We start from the raw sequence: 17,651 nt of genomic DNA, 5'->3' as shown, positions 1-17,651 counted from the left end.
TGCTTCAGTCCAGCTGATTTCAATTGATGACTGATTAACAGGCGTTTGTTGAACTGCAATCAGTTGAATCAGGCACATTAAAGCAGAGAAACTTCTAAAACATGTAGGACAGTGTGTCTTGAGGACCAGGGTTGGGAAACACTGTTGTAAGGAAAACTATTCCTAGTCGTAGTATCGATATCAGTCTCCTTGTAGCAAGAAGACTATTATGATATGTAAATATGAAACTACAGCCAGCAGCCACTGATTAGCCAAGCTTAGTATAAAAAGCTGGAAACAATGTGAAAAAGCCCAATAAGGTTGTTAGAGAGTTAAGACAATGTCTCCATCAGGCTCTATGAAGGTCACTAAGCATTCAATGTTCCCAACAAAGTGTAAAAACCAAATAGTACCCTAAAAGTTTTAGGAAGTCCTGTAAATTGTTCTAATACACTCTAACACATTTTGTGTGATAATTACTTGCATTTTTGCGTGTTGTATTGCAACCTTGTAGTTCACACCATAAGTGACAAGCCAGCCTGATCAATCAGCGCTGTTCTCCATACGTGGGGTATAACACAATGTTCCTCTGTGCTTCTGACAGTCATCCCGAACCCATTTACTGTCAAATGGGTTCTGCTCTCTTTGCCGGAGCTCAGATGCAGATTTATGCCAGAGCGATGCCGCTTCTTGCATATTAGATGAAAGCCTTGTTTGCATATACCCGCTCCCTCATCTCCCCACCACAACCGCCGCGCCCCCTCCCTCCCTTCCCTCATCCCCCTTCTTTCTCTCTCTTCCTTTTTTCTGAGGCGTCACTTTAATATGTATGCAAATGGGCTGAGCTCCACGGGCAGATATGTGTGGAACCCTGTCCTGCAGTCAGGAGGTGTAGGAGAGATTGTGTTTGTATTTATGAGGCATGGGCCCTGCCGCTCTTGGGAGAGAGAACGCTCCGAGTGGTGTGGTGGAGGCTCTGCAGTGCAGGCAGAATGCAGATATGCCAATGAGCAGAGGTCATGGCTGTCACTAATGATAGGAGGAGACAATTAGAGTTAACCAGAGCTGTAATGTAAACTCCTCTTAAACCTGACAACAAACAGACAAACACCTGGAAGCTATGGTATTCCTGGTGTGGTGTGGAGAGAACGATCTGCCTCTTCTGGAATGTTCAGCACACTGCAGCAGCAGCAGCAGCAGCAGCCCTGCCTACACCAGGATGGGGAGTAATGGGTGACTGGTGTGTGCGGAAGACCAATCTATTGATCCTGCGCATCCCTCAAAGGGACGAGGATCACTGTCGGGAGCTGAGATAGGGAAGACAAGGTCAGGTCACCTATGAGAGATGCACCCCAAACCTATTTCATCAGCGCAGAGCCTCCCAGACAGGCCTCAAAAGCAAGCGATCAATAACGCCTCGGTAACAATGGAAACAGAAATAACACGCAAACTAGGTATAGATGTCCGTCTAGGTTCGAACGGAAGGAAACCCCATTTACGGAAAGTTTTAAGTGAGAAACTCAAAGGAAAATAAGAATGAGCACAATGGTTTTATGCTCAAAATAATAATATCAAGGCTTGATGCCAATCAATGATGTGCCACCACAAAACACGCACACGTACACACAACTGTGAGCAAATAACATGCCTGTTTCCTCTCTCTTTCCTACTCTCTCTCTAGCACTCTTCTCCACACCGACACACACACACACACACACCCTTCCTCCATCATGAATAAACCATACTGTGTCTGTGAGTCATATACCACCCCCACATCCCTCTCTAACCCACTCCCCCATTCGCTGCTGCTGCTGCAAGAGTAAGAAAAAACACTAATTAACGTGATGGCTAGCTCCAGCTCCTGTCAGCAGCTTGTGGGGGCCCTTCTCATCCAGCCAGGCTCTGTTGGTCTCTGGTTTTAGCAGCTCTCTCTCTCTCCTTCTCCCCAGTCGCCATCTCGGGAGAACCAGGGCCCCCTTATTCATATGCAGCCCCAGTCACAGGCACCTGGAAGCAGCCGGCACCACCTCCACCAGCAGCACCACCACAGACCCCCACCCCAATAACGTGTCTATCACCAATACCCCCACCTTAGTCAACCCCACCTTCTGTCAATTTAGAACCCCCATTCTACACTCCCAACAACCCCTTCCCTCACTCAATTTATGGTCAAAGAAAGCAGCACATCCACCCATTAGCTGCAAAACGCATACAGATCCTTTATTTTTTGTTTTTAAAACAAACCAGAATACAAACTCTAGCTGAGGAGACGTGGGAGCAGCAGACTTCATCTAGGAGATGACACAACCCAACTGATGGGTTGAATCACCCAACGGTGGAGAGAGCAAGAGAGAAAGAGACAGGAAGGGCTGCGTGCTTTGGTTGGACTGGCTCGGTAACCATGACAACGCAGCCGGGAGAGCGAGAAACAGGAACATACAGAATCTGTTTCTGCTGAGACTTGCACATGTGGCACAGTGCTGCTTTGCCTCCAAGAAGAAATGAAGGGGAGGTGTGTGTGTGTGTGTGTGTGCGGGTGTGTGTGTGTGTGCGGGTGTGTGTGTGTGTGTGTGCGTGCGTGCGTGTGCATGCGTGTGCCTGTACTTGTATTTGTTCTTATTCCTCCTTCTCTAGGACATTTTGGGGTATAATAAGCTACCTTCACAAGAACGATAGGCCTTCTGGGGACCAAGCCTGGTGCTAATGCAGTGGAATATAATTTTCAGGTTAAAGATTAAAGCTAGGGCTAAAGTGTGAATTAAGCTTGGTCTATGATTAGATGAGTAATGGTAATTATTCTGGTTAAAGGAACAAAAGGCAATCCAATGTAACAAGGATGTCCAAACTTACCAGCCGGTGTACTTGTTAATTCTTCCTCTGACGACCTATGGACTCTAAGGTGATCAAAGCCCAGTCCTAATGTGGTGGGCTACTCTCTGTAGGGTGAATCACTAAGGTTAGGATTAAGGTGTGAATAAAGTTTAACTTAAGGTAAGGCTTATGTGTGTACTATTACAGGGTTGCAGACAGGGACAAATGAGGTTACGCAGTCAATTTGATGTCCTAACAAGCATATATGTGAGTGCGTGTAGCCTTGTAGTTCATACAGTGAAAGGACCATTTTTCCAACAGATAATAGGTTGTGAGGACTGACTGCTATTTACAGGGTCCAGAGTCTGGGCCCCATCAGAAGAGGGGCTGTTTTTGGGCTATAGTTAGATTTGGGACTAAGGCGTGAAGTTAGGGTTAGTAATAATATGGGTAAGTTCATAAGGGTCAGGCTACAAAAATTAATGAAAATCAAATGGGAGTCAATGTAAAAGTGTGTGTGGGCGTGTGTGTGTGTGTGTGTGGGCGTGAGAGAGGACCATTCTAGGCATTTTCCCCTAAAAATGGAGGTCATTTGTGAAAATTGGGGAGATTTTTCTGGTCCTTGCTTTTTTCTCAGTTGGAATTTGTTTGAATACTAGTTAGGTTTAGAGGTATGGTGACAATTAAGTTCTGGTTAAGGTTAGGGTTAGGCATCTATTAACAGCTAGGGCTAGGGAAAATGCCTGGGAAAGGCATTAATACCTTAAGTGATCAGAAGTCAAAACAAAGTCCTCTGACTGATAGAAGTACAAGGATGTGTGTGTTGGTGTGTGTGAAAGTCTTAATGAAGCATACATGCCAGATCTCGCTCAGAGCTAGCCTGACTTAGTCACAGAGTGATTCACACTACAAAAGATAGCAATACACGGTAAAAACAAAGCAATGAGTGCAGCTCTGAGTAGAAGACTTTGTTTGAATACTTGGGAGTCAATCAGGGCTAAAATATTCAGACATGAAGATAAAACGCAGAACACGGAGGCAAAACGGGGCAAAAGAATTTTTCCCGTAAACTCGTTTTTTGTCTGTTTTTCCTTCCCCGTGCCTCTCTCCACCGCTCCCCTTCTGCCTGCCTTTTCTTTTTGCTCCTGCTCCCTCTTTCTACAGGCTCAGACTCACTCCCCCCCTCCCTTCCCCTTTCCTCAAGGGAATAAAGGTCGTAACGCAAATGATTACTCAAACCGGGGTTGCCATGGAGACGGCGTCACGTGACCAGGGAAGGCATGCATAGACCACAACAAAGAGGTGGATCAGGAACCAGCAGCTCTGGAAAAGAGCTGTAGCTCGCCTTGCTGGTGCCTCAGAGTATTTCACTCAGATTCAGAGGCTCTCTTTTTCAAAAGAAACAGCCGAAGCGAGCTGCGTGAAACACGAGGGGGAGAAAAAGCAAAGAGAGGGAGAGGGAGAGAGAGAAAAGAGCTGGGAGCTAGGTCTGGAGGCTGTAATGAATCTAGGCTGTTTCACTGCAGTGTGTGCTATATATTCTGCCATTCACCAGCATACCAAGGGTGTGTCCTATTCATCATGTCCTTCTTGGAGGCAAAGCTCAGGCGCCAGTTGTCTGGGATTTCAGTGAAATGGCGTCAGTAGTAGGGATGTGGAGGGTGGTGGACTTTCTGAAGTTCTAAAACAGGAATCAGGGTAGAGAGTTTTTACGTTTCGTTGTTCCACTTAGAAATCAAGAGTGCAAATGAGAGTGACTTTACTTTTGGGGTCTGGTTATAAAAAAACAAAACAAAAAAAAATAAACAAGCCCGTTTAAGCAAATTGATACAGACATTTTTTGACTAGTACAACATTTAAAAGTTATGATAAATGGTACGCAGTAATTGTAGGGTTTGGAAATATGTGAAGGTTTACTAAACAAATCTTCAAAAGTCTCTTATCTAAGCATGTGACAAAGAGTAAACCTGTAGCGACTGGTGAGAGCGGCAGCCGGTATTTGTCAGGAAAAGACACCTGGAGCAAAATGAGAAGGTGGCCTGCCCCAACAGGATTCAGTTATCCTGCATCCTCTCCACCCCCACTCTGAGATTAGTTTGCGCTCTAGCTGAACCCAGCAGCCTGCGACACGTCTCTCAGAAACCACCCCCCTCCCACCCTCTCCAAACGCACACACACACACACACGCACTTCTCCACACCCAGTCAAAGTGTTTCTTAAGGATCTCACCCAAACAGAAATTTTCTAGGAGATAAAACACGTGGAAGCTGGTGGATGTGAAGAATGCGTGCTAGTGGCCGCTCGTTTTTGGTGTGCTCCATCGAACGCAGGAGCGGCAAAAGAAAGAAACGGGGTGCATTTTTTTCGCATGAAGTCACCCCATCTGCAGCTACGCATTTCTCAGTTTCTTTTTCTCCTTCCTTGCATTCAAATCCAACACACACAGTAAATAGTAAAAAGCATGCGCACTGTTTTGAGGGGTTCTGCGAGCCCCTTCACTGACTGATGGTTGACTCCTTTCGAAGTCCATCTCAACTCCCATGGGGTTCCTGGCAGCAGCTGAGTGTTCGGTGATGTCTGCAATTATCCCGTGTCTAGACAACGTCTAGAGGAAGACAGGGAGATGCACCCTCTGCACCGGCGGCACTCAGAGGAGAAGGGGGGTTAAAAAAAGGCCCTGAATAAAACGTTGAGCCTTTCGGTAGTTGATGGAGTTGTGAATGAAAAGGTCAGGGCCGTACAAGCAACTCACACTGCCTAAAAAGACAGAGAGGAAAATATAATTTCAACAGATAATGTACTACTATTTTTTTTTTACACTTGTTTCCCTTGGTGGGAAACATGCTATCTAATATTTCTTGGAAAAAACTTTGAGGAATATTAGAATCATTAAAACATTGTCAACACTTCAAAGTTTTGACAATGTTTCTTTTTTACGACTTGTGTCATAAAAAGATTGCTTTTGGACTTTGCTCTTCCTAATTTGCTCATTAATATGTTCTGAATCTATTTTAGCGGCAAACATTACAGTGGACCTGCCCATTTGAGGTTCACGGTTTGCAGATTTGCCTATTCATGGATTTTTCTGTGCAATGTAACTCCTAATTATTTGCAGGAAATTAATCAATTGGTGGATCTATTGTAGAGCATATCTGAAATATAAGAAAGAAAATGCAGCTTGGGAAGGTGAAATGCCTAGGTGCTATGCTACTGGATGAAATACTAGCTGGTATTTTCAAAGCAGCCAATCCAGGAGTGCCATTAATTTTTCTTGATGCTGATTGGCCGTAACCTCAAGAATGGAGAAAAGGAAGAATGTGGACACTAGCTAGTGCGATAGTGTTAAGACGGGTTTTCAATGTGTATTAATTCATACTAAGATACGTTTGCTTTTTGAACTATTAACCAAAGCACTTTAAGCGTTTTTAAAAGACATTGTTACGGAGGTTTCAGTTGTTTGAGGGCAATTGTGGCCTCTAACCCCCACAAATACCATTGGTTCACTTTACACAAATCTAAAGCCCTTTGCAAAAATATTCATACCTCTTGAACCTTTCCACATTTGGTCAAATCTGACCACACACTGCCATCTATATTTTGAGGTGCTGGGTGATAAAACATGAAGTAGTCCATACTTATGAAGGAAAATGAGGATGATACACACTTAACTTAAAAACAAAAATCTATGCATGTGCATTTAGCACCTCGACTCTGACACCCCTAAACAAAATCCAGTGCAACCTATTCTGAAGTTCTCTAATTTGCCAGTAGAGTCCACCTATGTGGAATCTAAATAGTGGCTCTGTGAAGGCATCAGATGTTTGTTAAGGAACAGCCTCGTGAAGACCAAGTAACACTCTTGAGTGATCACGCCTACAGTTGTGGAGAAGTTTAAGAGACATTTAGTTTAGAAAATATTGTCCCAAGCTTTGAACATCTCACAAAGCACTATTCAGCTCTACTATCCAAAAATGGAAAGTGTGGCATGGCTCTCCTCCTACACTGACAGACCAGGCAAGGAGAGGATTAAGTAGTGATGCATCTTGAGGCACATGGTAACTCTGGAGGAGCCATAGAGATCTACACTTTCCCCTTGAACAACTCCAATCAGACAATGTCATATTTTGCCACAAGCTTTGCTGGGGACACAGCAAAGCTATAAAAGAAGGTGACCGGTCAGATGTAACCAAAACCGAACTGCTTGGCTAACAGGAAAAACAAACAAAACACTGCCCATACTACTGGACACATTATTCAGAATCATACTGAAGCAGGTCCAAGGAAGCTGGTCAGAGTTGATGCAAGCATGCACGGTAATACAGAGAACCGAAAACAAGACAGTTAAAGCCTGACGTAGATGTTAGACTGGGCCAGGAACTCAACCCTGGCAGACAATGACTCTGTAGCTACAATACGAATGCATTAGAACGGCCCAGTCAAATCCAACTGAGAATTTGTGGAATGACTTCAAAGTTGATGTTCACAGGTGATCATCCAGTCTATTTCTGAGATATTTTGCAAACAATTGACAAAAATGTCAGTTTTTAGATGTTCAAAGCTCAGGAAACAGGGCTACAAATTTTTGACTCGAGCTGAATACCGAGAGTACACAATACTTTATATAACTTCTTATAAGACTTCTATTTCACCTGCGAAAGACACTGTTGATTTCCCATCCTTGATTTCTTTCTGAGACTGAATAGAAATAAAACATCACTGTCTAACGTGGATCAAATTTCCAGCTCAACTGTGAGTGATGATTTACACAGAAATTTCGACAGACAAGGAAAGAAATCAGTAGAAATGTTGTTACAGAGCATTAGCTTGGAGACACAGCAAACTAGCACCCTACCCAGATTTATAAAAGTGTTATGAGCTGAGTATGCCACAGTGGTGAATGAAAACCTAAACTAAAATTTTAGCAGCAGTTTGGTAGACGCTGTAATTTTCTCTCTGGTTCTGACCAGCAGGATAATCTGATTTGCAATGGCATGTGCCAGCACTCCCTTTTCTCTAGCTAACTGTGCCACCAAAATACTTTAGTGAAAGATGGCAAAGGTGAATAAAAGCTGTTGAAAGTCTCAATCTTGCCAGTACAATCAGTCTGCATTTGAGTTGTTTCACTCCAACACAGCAATCTAGCTGCCAAACTGTTAGTCCAAACACCCAATCTGTCACCGCTTCTGAACCCTAAAAGTCTGTTTAAGTTAATATTTCGCAAAAGCGTGCTGTTTAGACTTTAAATATCACTCCAAATCATTTACAGACATGTAGTTAGTGGGAGGGAAATTGAGATTCTGATAAAAATCTGTTATTCATCTAGCTCAGACACTGAGAGAAAAAGAAGTTGCTTCTACGGTCGATCATCTTGAGTGGGCAAGCAGAACAGGCGTTTGCACAAAGCGGGACATATTTCAACTGTAAACAACAAATTTTCCTTCTTGAGAAACTTTATACTCAGAACCAACACCAGCTCCAGCTGGAGTGGCTGGTGATTGTCAGTTTTCAATTATCACTATGGCATAAACTATCTTATTCCCTCAACTTTAGGTTATTTCTTCCTTCCTTATCATGAGGTTCAAATGTTTTATAATAGTGACAAAAACATTGGTTTGAATGTAACAAAACAAAAGTCTGCCATCTTCGCTTTGAAAACATCCCCCGCTTTTCATGAGCACCAGGACTTTTGGGGAGATCAATCCTTTCTGTGACCAATTACCAGTGGCACATCCATTCCAAAATTTGACATAAAAAGGTTGAATAAATACTACAAATGTTTAATTTATGCATACAAATCAACATAATCTTTACTGAATATGATTTTCGTATTTATTTCCAAGACATTCCATATAAATTCACCTTCATTTCAAGAAATCTTTTCATGTTCAAAAAATTAGCGAACTCTTTTAAGACCGGTGGAGATGGGCACCGACTGCAACGACAGACGGATGTGGTAAATATGCCCAGCCTGTATGTGGTGATGTAATGCAGTCCTTGAAATATACCAAAATCAAAGAAGCTTTCTGTTAAGACTGAGATCCTACGAGTCGAGGGTTAGTCTAGAGGTGGTACGGTGACACAGCTGAGTATTGCTTTACTACATGAAAATCAAAATCCAAAATATCTCAGACCGATATGGACTTAGAATCTTTCAAAACATCTGTTCATTTAAAAATAAAAAAATAAAAAAGATTTGGGCCACCCAGAACCTAGGGGCCCTGGGCTACAGCCCTGCTAAGCCCTTCCTGAAGTCCGACTTAGGGTGGAGCCTTTCTTTTTTTAGAGAGGCGTAGCAGCTAAGGCCCGTTTGCTTCCCAAGAAAGTGTTGTTGAATTCCTTAACCTCTTCTGAGCTGATTGTGATTCATCTGTTTCATAAAGAAACAGATGAATCATTATGAATGATAAGGATTTATAATGATTATCCTTCAACTATAGAAACAGATAGTTGTTTTTATTTTCCTTCACCAATTTTACATTGCTCAAGAGCTTCGTATTCCAACCTTTCTGGTTAACACTTAGCTATTATTACAATCTTATATTAAAACCATTTTTAAACTACTTTGGACAAATTAACCAGGTATGGTACTAAATACTAAACAAAGTACAAGCCCTCAGAGACCCTTGGTATATAACGGTAAGAAAAAAGGCTATCAGAGAATAAGCAGGTGTGCTGGGAAAGACCCACGGGCTTCGGGGAGAGGATAGATCAATAACTAATTTCAGTACAGAGCTTCACTCGCACTGTTTTTCCAATAAACGTTGGATGGAGAGTTACTGGCTTAGCCCTCCCCCCACTATCTCTGTTCCATCACCTTCCACTAGCAGGGATTGGAGACCGTGGAAGAGGCTTGTTTCTGTCACTGCTGTGCACATCTGCGTGGTCAGGATTATGCTCCCGCAGCTAATGTATGGTGTACATCTAAACCAATGGTGCTTTCTTTCATATGTCCTCTATGAGCGCACTCTCTCAGCCGTTCCACGCATCCTGTCCGTGTATCTCAAATGGTTTTTTTCTCTCTCTCTCTCTCTTTCTCTCTTCTTCCTCCTTCAACCGCCTCCCATCTTCCCTCCCTCCCTTCCTAGTCCGACCAGGGCCAGCGTTGAGGTTTTGTCAAGAGCATGCAGGCAGATTCAGACGGACAGGAGAGTGAAGCGTGTGTCATGCAGCTCTCTGCTGCTGCTGCTGAGGCTCTTCTCCTCAGAGGCTGTGACCTAGATAACCAAGAGGAGCTGGAGCGCCTGCAAGCCTTGGAGCCACTCCAGCTTCAGCAATGTCAGGAAGGGGTTAGTTGTATAACACACAATGTCCTATTTAGTTTCGTCGGCACACGTACACTTGAACACATGTGTATCATATGGTCCTTCCTATACCGTCGTAGTGCGGGTTTATTTATTTTCTTTTTCACGCGTTTCTCTTGCTGAAGCAGTGTTGAACAAGCCGAGTGTGAGGGAAAGAAGAGAATTCATCTGTATTTAATCAGAAACATTAGGAATGCTTGGTAAAGCTTTCTACTTCAGCAGCCACATTATGTCAAAGCTACAAAAAGCAGACTCTTCCTGCTGTGCTGCTGCCTTTAACTCGCGCCGCTTTATTTAGCAGCTATTCTGAGGTTTGGTGTATGAGCACAACCATGTGGTACATACATGGCATTAATTATTCCCCTTGTGCAGGTAGCCTGAGTGCAGCACTCCTTTCCGGCGCTATACTGCCACTTACTGGACAACTAGAGGCAGGAGCAGTTTTTTCCAGAACGCAAACAAGTGTAAAAACAAGCCAATAGGAAAGTGTTCAATTTTTTTTTTTTATTCCAATATGTTATGGAAAAACGTACATAAATTACACAACACAGCATCACCACAAAAAGGCCGTAAGCTATAGATGGATCCTACTCAAATGGAACAAGTTTAACGGACAAAGAAAAAAAAAAATCTTAGATCATTGAGTGTGCTGCTGTGATTCAACACTGCTATCACGTGGTTACATTTTGTACTGCAGCATTTCTAATTATTTACATTTAGCTGTACAAACAACAACAAAAAAAACGTAAGAATATTTGTATTTCAAAGTAAAAAAGAAAAGGGGGATGGGGGGCGCAGGGAAAAGAAAAAATAATTTAGAAAAAAAAAGGCATGAAGGTTTTGTCACTTTTGTCTAATTTGCAAATAGAACAGCTAAATGTACAATGTCATTTCAGGGTAATTGGTTTCTATTAATCCTGAGTGTGTTGGGGTTTGAAGCAGGCCCAGCCAGCCTTTGGGGTGTAGGTGAGCTCCGGAAGCAGAAACTCTTTCAGTCTGTCTGGTAAAGGCAATGCTTTTACTCTGTCCTCCAGTGGCCAGGGCTGTAGGAAGCTCCTTATAAATGCCCTACAAAGGCAACGAAGAGGCGGGGGGCTTCCTTCACGCTCCACTACGCGGTTGTGTAGGCCTATTAGAGCCTGAGCGTACGGGTGAGAGTCCAGGTTGGCCACAGGGAGCTCCACCCTGGAAGGCAGATTCAGCGTTGGGACATTTACCCTCGCCAAGTCCAGCAACATCTCCGCTTGCTCCAAGAGGTCAGCGGCGTGACTCTGATCGGTGCAGCGCAGCAGGGCGGTTTGAAGCCTCTGGAAGAGGAGGCTGTAACCCGACCAACAGGAGGAACTGTGGTGGGAGCAGACCAGAGAGGCTCCGCTCTGGATCAGGAGCACGGCCAGAGGAAAGAGCAAGTCGAAGTGCTCCAGGCTCGTCTGCGTCAGCGAGGAATCGCCGTCCTCGTTCACGCAGCAGCTGGGGTCCACGCCGTGGGACAGTAGGAGCTGCGTGGCTTTGAGGCAGAATTTACCGATCTCGGCGGCATCCTCCGCGCTGGCGTCCAGAGCCTCCTTCACCAGGAACACCAAAGACGACTCCACCGTTTCGCCGTCCACAGTGGCAGCGTTGACGTCGGCCCCTTGAGACGAGGGATACAGCACCAACAAACGGATAAAAACACAGAAACCTTGAACGTACTCTTACATCTATAAAACCTCATCGCATTTTATTGCTCTTTCACGTGACAAACCGAAATAAATAAAATCGCAACTCTGAAGTGAAAGAAAAAAAAAAGGATGCGTGGTTTTCCAGATTTCTTGCAACGCTAAAAAAACCCCTTTAAGAGTGGTGTGCATCGGCAATCAGCCCTCTTGAGCCTATACTTTGGAGAGCCTCTGATTGCTGCTTACTATATATAGCTACAAGTGTTTTGGAGCTTGTCTCTACAGGATCAGAATTGTTTTGCACATAGCTCAATCTCAGACTGAATGGATACCATCTCCGATCATTAATTTGTAATTTTTTCAGATTACACTTTTAATAAAAAAAATAAATACTTAAAACCCATAAGGACATTCTGCTCTATTTTATAGTTATGCTCCAACATGAGGTTGCAATGTAACCAAATCAGAAGAAAAGTTCACATTGTGTGTTTAAAAAAAGTTAGATAAAACAAACTAGAGTAATTATTTCTTGTATTAACTTACTGTTTTCTTGAGCTGTTCGGAAGAAATAACACAAACCTCTGCTAATACCGATAATCAGGTTGGTTCATGGATTTGGCGGCTACATAGTTTTTATTTCATACAAAGTTCCTAAATGTGGATTAAGTTGTTTTCAGCAAACATTTCTTAACGCCAGCATGGTTTTATGAATTATAAGACAGTCAAATATGTCTCATATTGTCACATTTACTTTCTTCTGATTTCGGATGTAAGGAGTTCAAACACAAAATATGAAAAAAATTACAACAGAGATTAAACAAACTCTTAATAGGAAATATCTGAAACTTACTTGGATGAGCTGCCGTAGCCTAACTGAACCCAAACCTTCCTCCTGATTCTCAAGGATTTAAAGAGGCTGCCGGCTTGTGAATAATCAGGGGAGACAGCTGCAGAAGCAATTGTTTTTTTTCTTCTTTTTTTTTTTTTTTTTTTTTAGCTTTTGTAACGCTGCCTCAGACGACCCCTGATGGCGGTTTAAATTTTCTTCTGGAGGCTGAACAATCATCGCCGAGACTTGTGCTCCCCCTCAGCCGCTGTGCGGTGGAGTCAAAGAATTTCTCCCAGGAAAATGATTAGAAGTTTTTCCTGCAAGATTCTCAGAACTCTGAAAGTACTTTGCGAGATTGTATTTTGACCTATTTTGTACAACCGACTGTGGGAGTTTTGCTCTAGATAATAAAAGATGTGTGTCTCTGCCTCGTGCCTGCAGGAGTGTCATTGATCAGGACTTGAACTGTTTCAATAACAACCAAGTTGGACAGAATGTTCTACAACAGGTAGGTTGCTGTTGAAACTGGGCTACCATGCTGGTTGTAGAAGGGTTCTGAACAGCTTTGACCTGGTGATTCTATCACCAGGTTTAATCACTATTTTGTGGTCTTCATTGGTACTGTGACTAAATCCTACCTGACTCACCATTCTGCACATTCAGGATGCTGAAGCATCACTTGTTCTTGACAGCCAAAAATGGACGATTTTCTGAATATTTATTATTTTTTTGTAAAGAATGTCTTATAAGAAATTTGTTTCGATTTATTATGGAAACAATAAATTCCAATCAATGATGTTTGAAAACCTTAAAACTGGCTTTAAAGTCAAAATTGTTGTTTTTACCGTTTACTCCTCTGTTTGTTCCATAGAAACACCAATAAATATCAGTAACAGTTACAGAGTTCAGTTCATAAATAGGTCCAGAAGAAGCCTATTTAAAGGTGGATATGTACTTACTTAAGAGAAGTGTTTGGGGAACTTCAATAGAAGTCACAGAAGAGAACTTGGAAATATTTATTTATCGTCGCTTTTATTGTTAGCACAATATATATATATATATAAATATATAAATATATATAAATATATATATATATATATATATATTTTATTTCTTTATATCACTCATCTGTCTCGATGGATATTTTTTGCCACAAGAGTTTCTGAAGGACAGCCTTGTGTTTCTAAAAGCAGTGTTTAATGTTACTTATATGGAACCTTTCTGCTGTGGTGCTGCGTTAATGTTAGCATGTTTACATTTTGTTTTAGTTGGAAATCTTGATAATTTGGCTCGTAAACAGAGATGGTTTTTCTCCTGCGTGGCTTTTAATGCCACAAAAATAGATGACCACTGATTCAGCTGCTTTCTGTGCAGCTTTACCCAACACCAGTAGTTAAGAAATGCAGCAGCCACTTCATCACTGTTTACATCATTATAAAAGCCACCTAAGTTGTTAGGGAAATCCAAATCAACTTGGATGGTTTCGAGAACAGTTTTGTGCACAAAAACAAGTGGCACATTTTATATGCATAAAATAATAGGCATAGGCAGTAGACAAACATCAGATGCTGAGTTTCTTTAAGGGCTCTGATCATTTAAAGAAAGCCTTGATCAAAACCCATATCTAATGCTTTGATCAGATTAGATTAAGTTAATTACACTTGTAGCATTTGAGGTTTGAGTTAACACTTGACCAACCAAAGAGACAACAGACAAACACGGAGAAGCTGGCGACCATTTAAGAGTCAGCAGTACCTCTCTCCAGCAAAAGCCGGATGTTCTCTGTGTTGTGCACGGTCAGTCCATCGCTGCTTGCTAATGCGTGGAGCAAAGGCGTTTTCCCTTTAATAAAAGAGACCAAAGCAATAACACTTTAGAGTAAATAGATGCATGAGCTGATATGTTTCAGCAAGAAAGCAACATACCATGTTTGTCCCTGGAATTGACATCCGCAGCAAGGTCCAGCAATGTGATCAGGCAAGGCAGTCGCTCTGACTCTTCACTCGCAAGGTCCAAGGGACTGCTCTCGTGGATCTGCAGATGTGTAGTACATGCTGTTTATTCACCATGATACAGATTCAGGAAGGCGATGAATTGGGAGAAAGCAAGATAGAAACTCACCCTGTCCCTCTTTTCAATGTCCGCTCCATGTCCAACCAGCAGCCTCACCATGTTTGGCCTGTTCCTTAAAACGGCTATATGTAGAGGATTGTAGTATGACACAGGATCTAGACAAAGGAAGAAACATAATAAATTTCAAAGTGATTTTTTTAAGCTAATAAGCAGTTTCTATATTTGCACACACACACACACACACAAAGCAGACAAATAACTAAATGTACATTTTATCTCTGCTTTGCTTCTCTGAAAACTTGTGGCCTATATTTTTAGTATGAATGGAATTAAGAGGAAAAACTAGAAAACTGGGAATCTGGAGCACTTTGCATGCTCTGTCAGAACATTTGTCAGTGCCAACTCACAGGAGAGAGGTATTCAGGAGAAGCGAGAGATGAATAAAGGAGACTGCACAAATCCACTAATTATGTCCCACAGGACACGCATGTCTTAAACCACAAGAGGTCACTACAGCAAAGTTTAAGCTGAAGCCTGGTTGTGTAGCAACATAGAAAGAATCTGTTGCTGCACAGGGAAGAGAGTGGTAGGTCTTGCTTCCTGTATGGGTAATGTGTGCGGCTATTTGGTTAAGCAAAGATCGTCAGAAATGTCCTATCAAGCTTCATCTACCAATGAAGCTACAGAATAGAGCTTTGCATATAGGAAAATGATTCATAAAGAGTTTTTAGTTTCAGGTTCAATGGGGTCTATGGAAAAATCCATTGATTTCTATGAGTAGTTGCTTGAGCTCTATGTCCAAATAATCATTATATTGGTATAAGGGTGTAAATACAGCCCTTGTAAAGGCATAAGCAGTCAATATCTGACAAATTTTGGTGCAAAGAGATACTGAGGGGCTTGGCCAAGTGAGAGGATGAGAGTAGGAAGATAAGCAGGGCTGTAGTCAAGACCAGGCAAAGCACGGTTGCTAACTTAACAACTTTTTTTCCCTTCAAAAAAAAAACAACAACTAGTGAGCCCCCCAAAAAGCCAGCTTCATTAGTCCAGTGCTGAACAAAGTTTTTTTTTTTTTTTTAAACTGATTGTTCTTATTTAAAGAGAATTGGAGAGATGCAGAAGTGTTGTTGTTTATTTTTCCTTTCTTTTTCCGTAAATGGGACAGAAAAGATCACAAAGCAACTTTTGTTTCCAAATCATCACTCAGGTTGAGCTGGAGTGATGAAGGAGGGTAGGGCTAAACTTTACAAGTATTTCTAACACTTTTATTTCTTATTTGTGTGCAAAACTTTAATGATAATTAACCAAAACTTCACAAATTTGTCCAAAGTTTGTGATCCCATTTTTGAGGGGTACAAAATATGGAAGCAAAAAAAAACAACCCCATGACCGTTCACTATTAAAAACAAGGCAGTAGTTGCTGACTTTGCTCCACTGTTCATTAATTTGTCAGTTGTACAAACTCTACACTCATGGAAAAAAATGTGGCATCTGTGAAACAACCTATGAATGCTCACCTTCAAAATTGATATCAGCTCCATATCGTAGGAGGATTTTGGCTGCATACACCAGTCCCCTCTCTGCCACTTTAAACAGGGCGTAGCTGATGCCTTCCAGGAACACCTCAGACTGGGACTCTTGCTCCAGCAGCTCCACCAAAGAGCTACACCGACTGGACTCTTCCTTGGGACTTTTCACAATAAAGAAGAAACAAGGCATGTTTAAAAACAATAATGGTAAACACCACTCTGATATAATTTTCCAATGTAAGAAATTAGAATAAGGAGATTTTTGATTTACTTTCAAGTAGATAGTTTGCCAAGAGCAGAAACAGCTAATCTTAAAACTGAATCACCCTTTACATTAAGTTGGTGTTGCTTTTCGCTTTACCTGTTTTCATTATTGCTCTCTTCTTCTTCTATCCCAACCACACGCATAACAGCGTTTACCAGCGGCTGATACTCATAGATGATCCGTCGGAACCCATGGAGGAAAGGCATGGCTCCTCCACCGTTTACACCTCTACGTGCCAGAAACAGAAAACATCCACAATAAGTGGACGTGTTCAGTGTCATTGAAACTGGCTTAAAATGTGTTCAAAAAGCAGGTAAATTAATATTTTCCAACGAAAGGACGTCAGGCTAATATATGTGCTGTCAAAAACAATTGTTAGCTTCATGTCAACGCGAGTTGGAGTTAATTAGCACTATCATTTAGCTGTCTTATGCACGGCTAAAACTACAGCTAGCATTAGCAGTCGAGCCAGAAACCCTGGCTAAACTTATTTACATGCTAACTTTATTCATAGAAAGAGTTCTACAGTACCTAAAGCGAAAGAAGTTGATGCAATATCCCACTGAGCGCTGAACTAATGACACTAGTTGTTTAATTTTCAAAACAGGAAGCTTCCCACACGCCCCAAACAGTCCCACCTTGATTTAGTCCCCATTTACCACGAGACTGACCAAGGTTCCGCCGCCATTAATAGTACAAGAGGATAAAAAAATAAAACGCATTTGAGCAGGTGAGAATATATTTATGTCGTTTTATATCTGTCCACAATATACTATTTACTGTTTTATTTAAGAGAAAAGTAAAAAATACATTTTGGTCAGTAATAGTTTGTCACAAAACCAGAAGCCGTACACTCAATGATTTGTGGTTTACCTGCAGAGACGACCATCGAGCTACTATCGTGTTGAGAGGTATGAAAAAAAGTAAAATACTGTAGATTAAATTCACTGTCAATGTGCCTGTGAAGTGAATGGTGTCAGTATGAGGTATTACCAAGAAAAGTATACACTTATATTTAATATAGAAGTGTAATATTGACAGCATTATTTAAAATGCTGACTATAAAGTTTTATTATTTGTGATTGTGATTGTTTGTACGCAGACATAAACAACACATTTATTTTTTAATAATTTTGGTAGGCTTTTCAAGTTTTTATCGCAGTAAATGTTATACCTTTTACTGTCTGGCTCTTCCAGTACTGTTAG

At 41.8% G+C, this 17,651-nt stretch overlaps 1 protein-coding gene across 1 annotated transcript; it reads right to left on the bottom strand.

Moving 5' to 3' along the window:
• Window positions 1-10,575: 10,575 nt before the first annotated feature.
• Window positions 10,576-17,112, bottom strand: asb6 (ankyrin repeat and SOCS box containing 6). Its single transcript, XM_044111395.1, has 7 exons — window positions 16,977-17,112; window positions 16,542-16,673; window positions 16,169-16,341; window positions 14,700-14,806; window positions 14,504-14,612; window positions 14,334-14,420; window positions 10,576-11,724 (listed from the first exon to the last, which is right to left on the bottom strand). Exons 2-7 carry the CDS (start codon window positions 16,649-16,651, stop codon window positions 11,003-11,005), a joined length of 1,308 nt encoding a protein of 435 aa, XP_043967330.1. The 5' UTR covers window positions 16,652-16,673; window positions 16,977-17,112; the 3' UTR covers window positions 10,576-11,002.
• Between the last annotated feature and the right edge of the window lie 539 nt (window positions 17,113-17,651).

This window comes from Gambusia affinis, linkage group LG03, assembly GCF_019740435.1.
Source record: "Gambusia affinis linkage group LG03, SWU_Gaff_1.0, whole genome shotgun sequence".
NCBI lineage: Eukaryota > Metazoa > Chordata > Actinopteri > Cyprinodontiformes > Poeciliidae > Gambusia > Gambusia affinis.
Note: the sequence above shows the minus strand (reverse complement) of the source record. Positions and strands in the feature narration are given on the sequence as shown.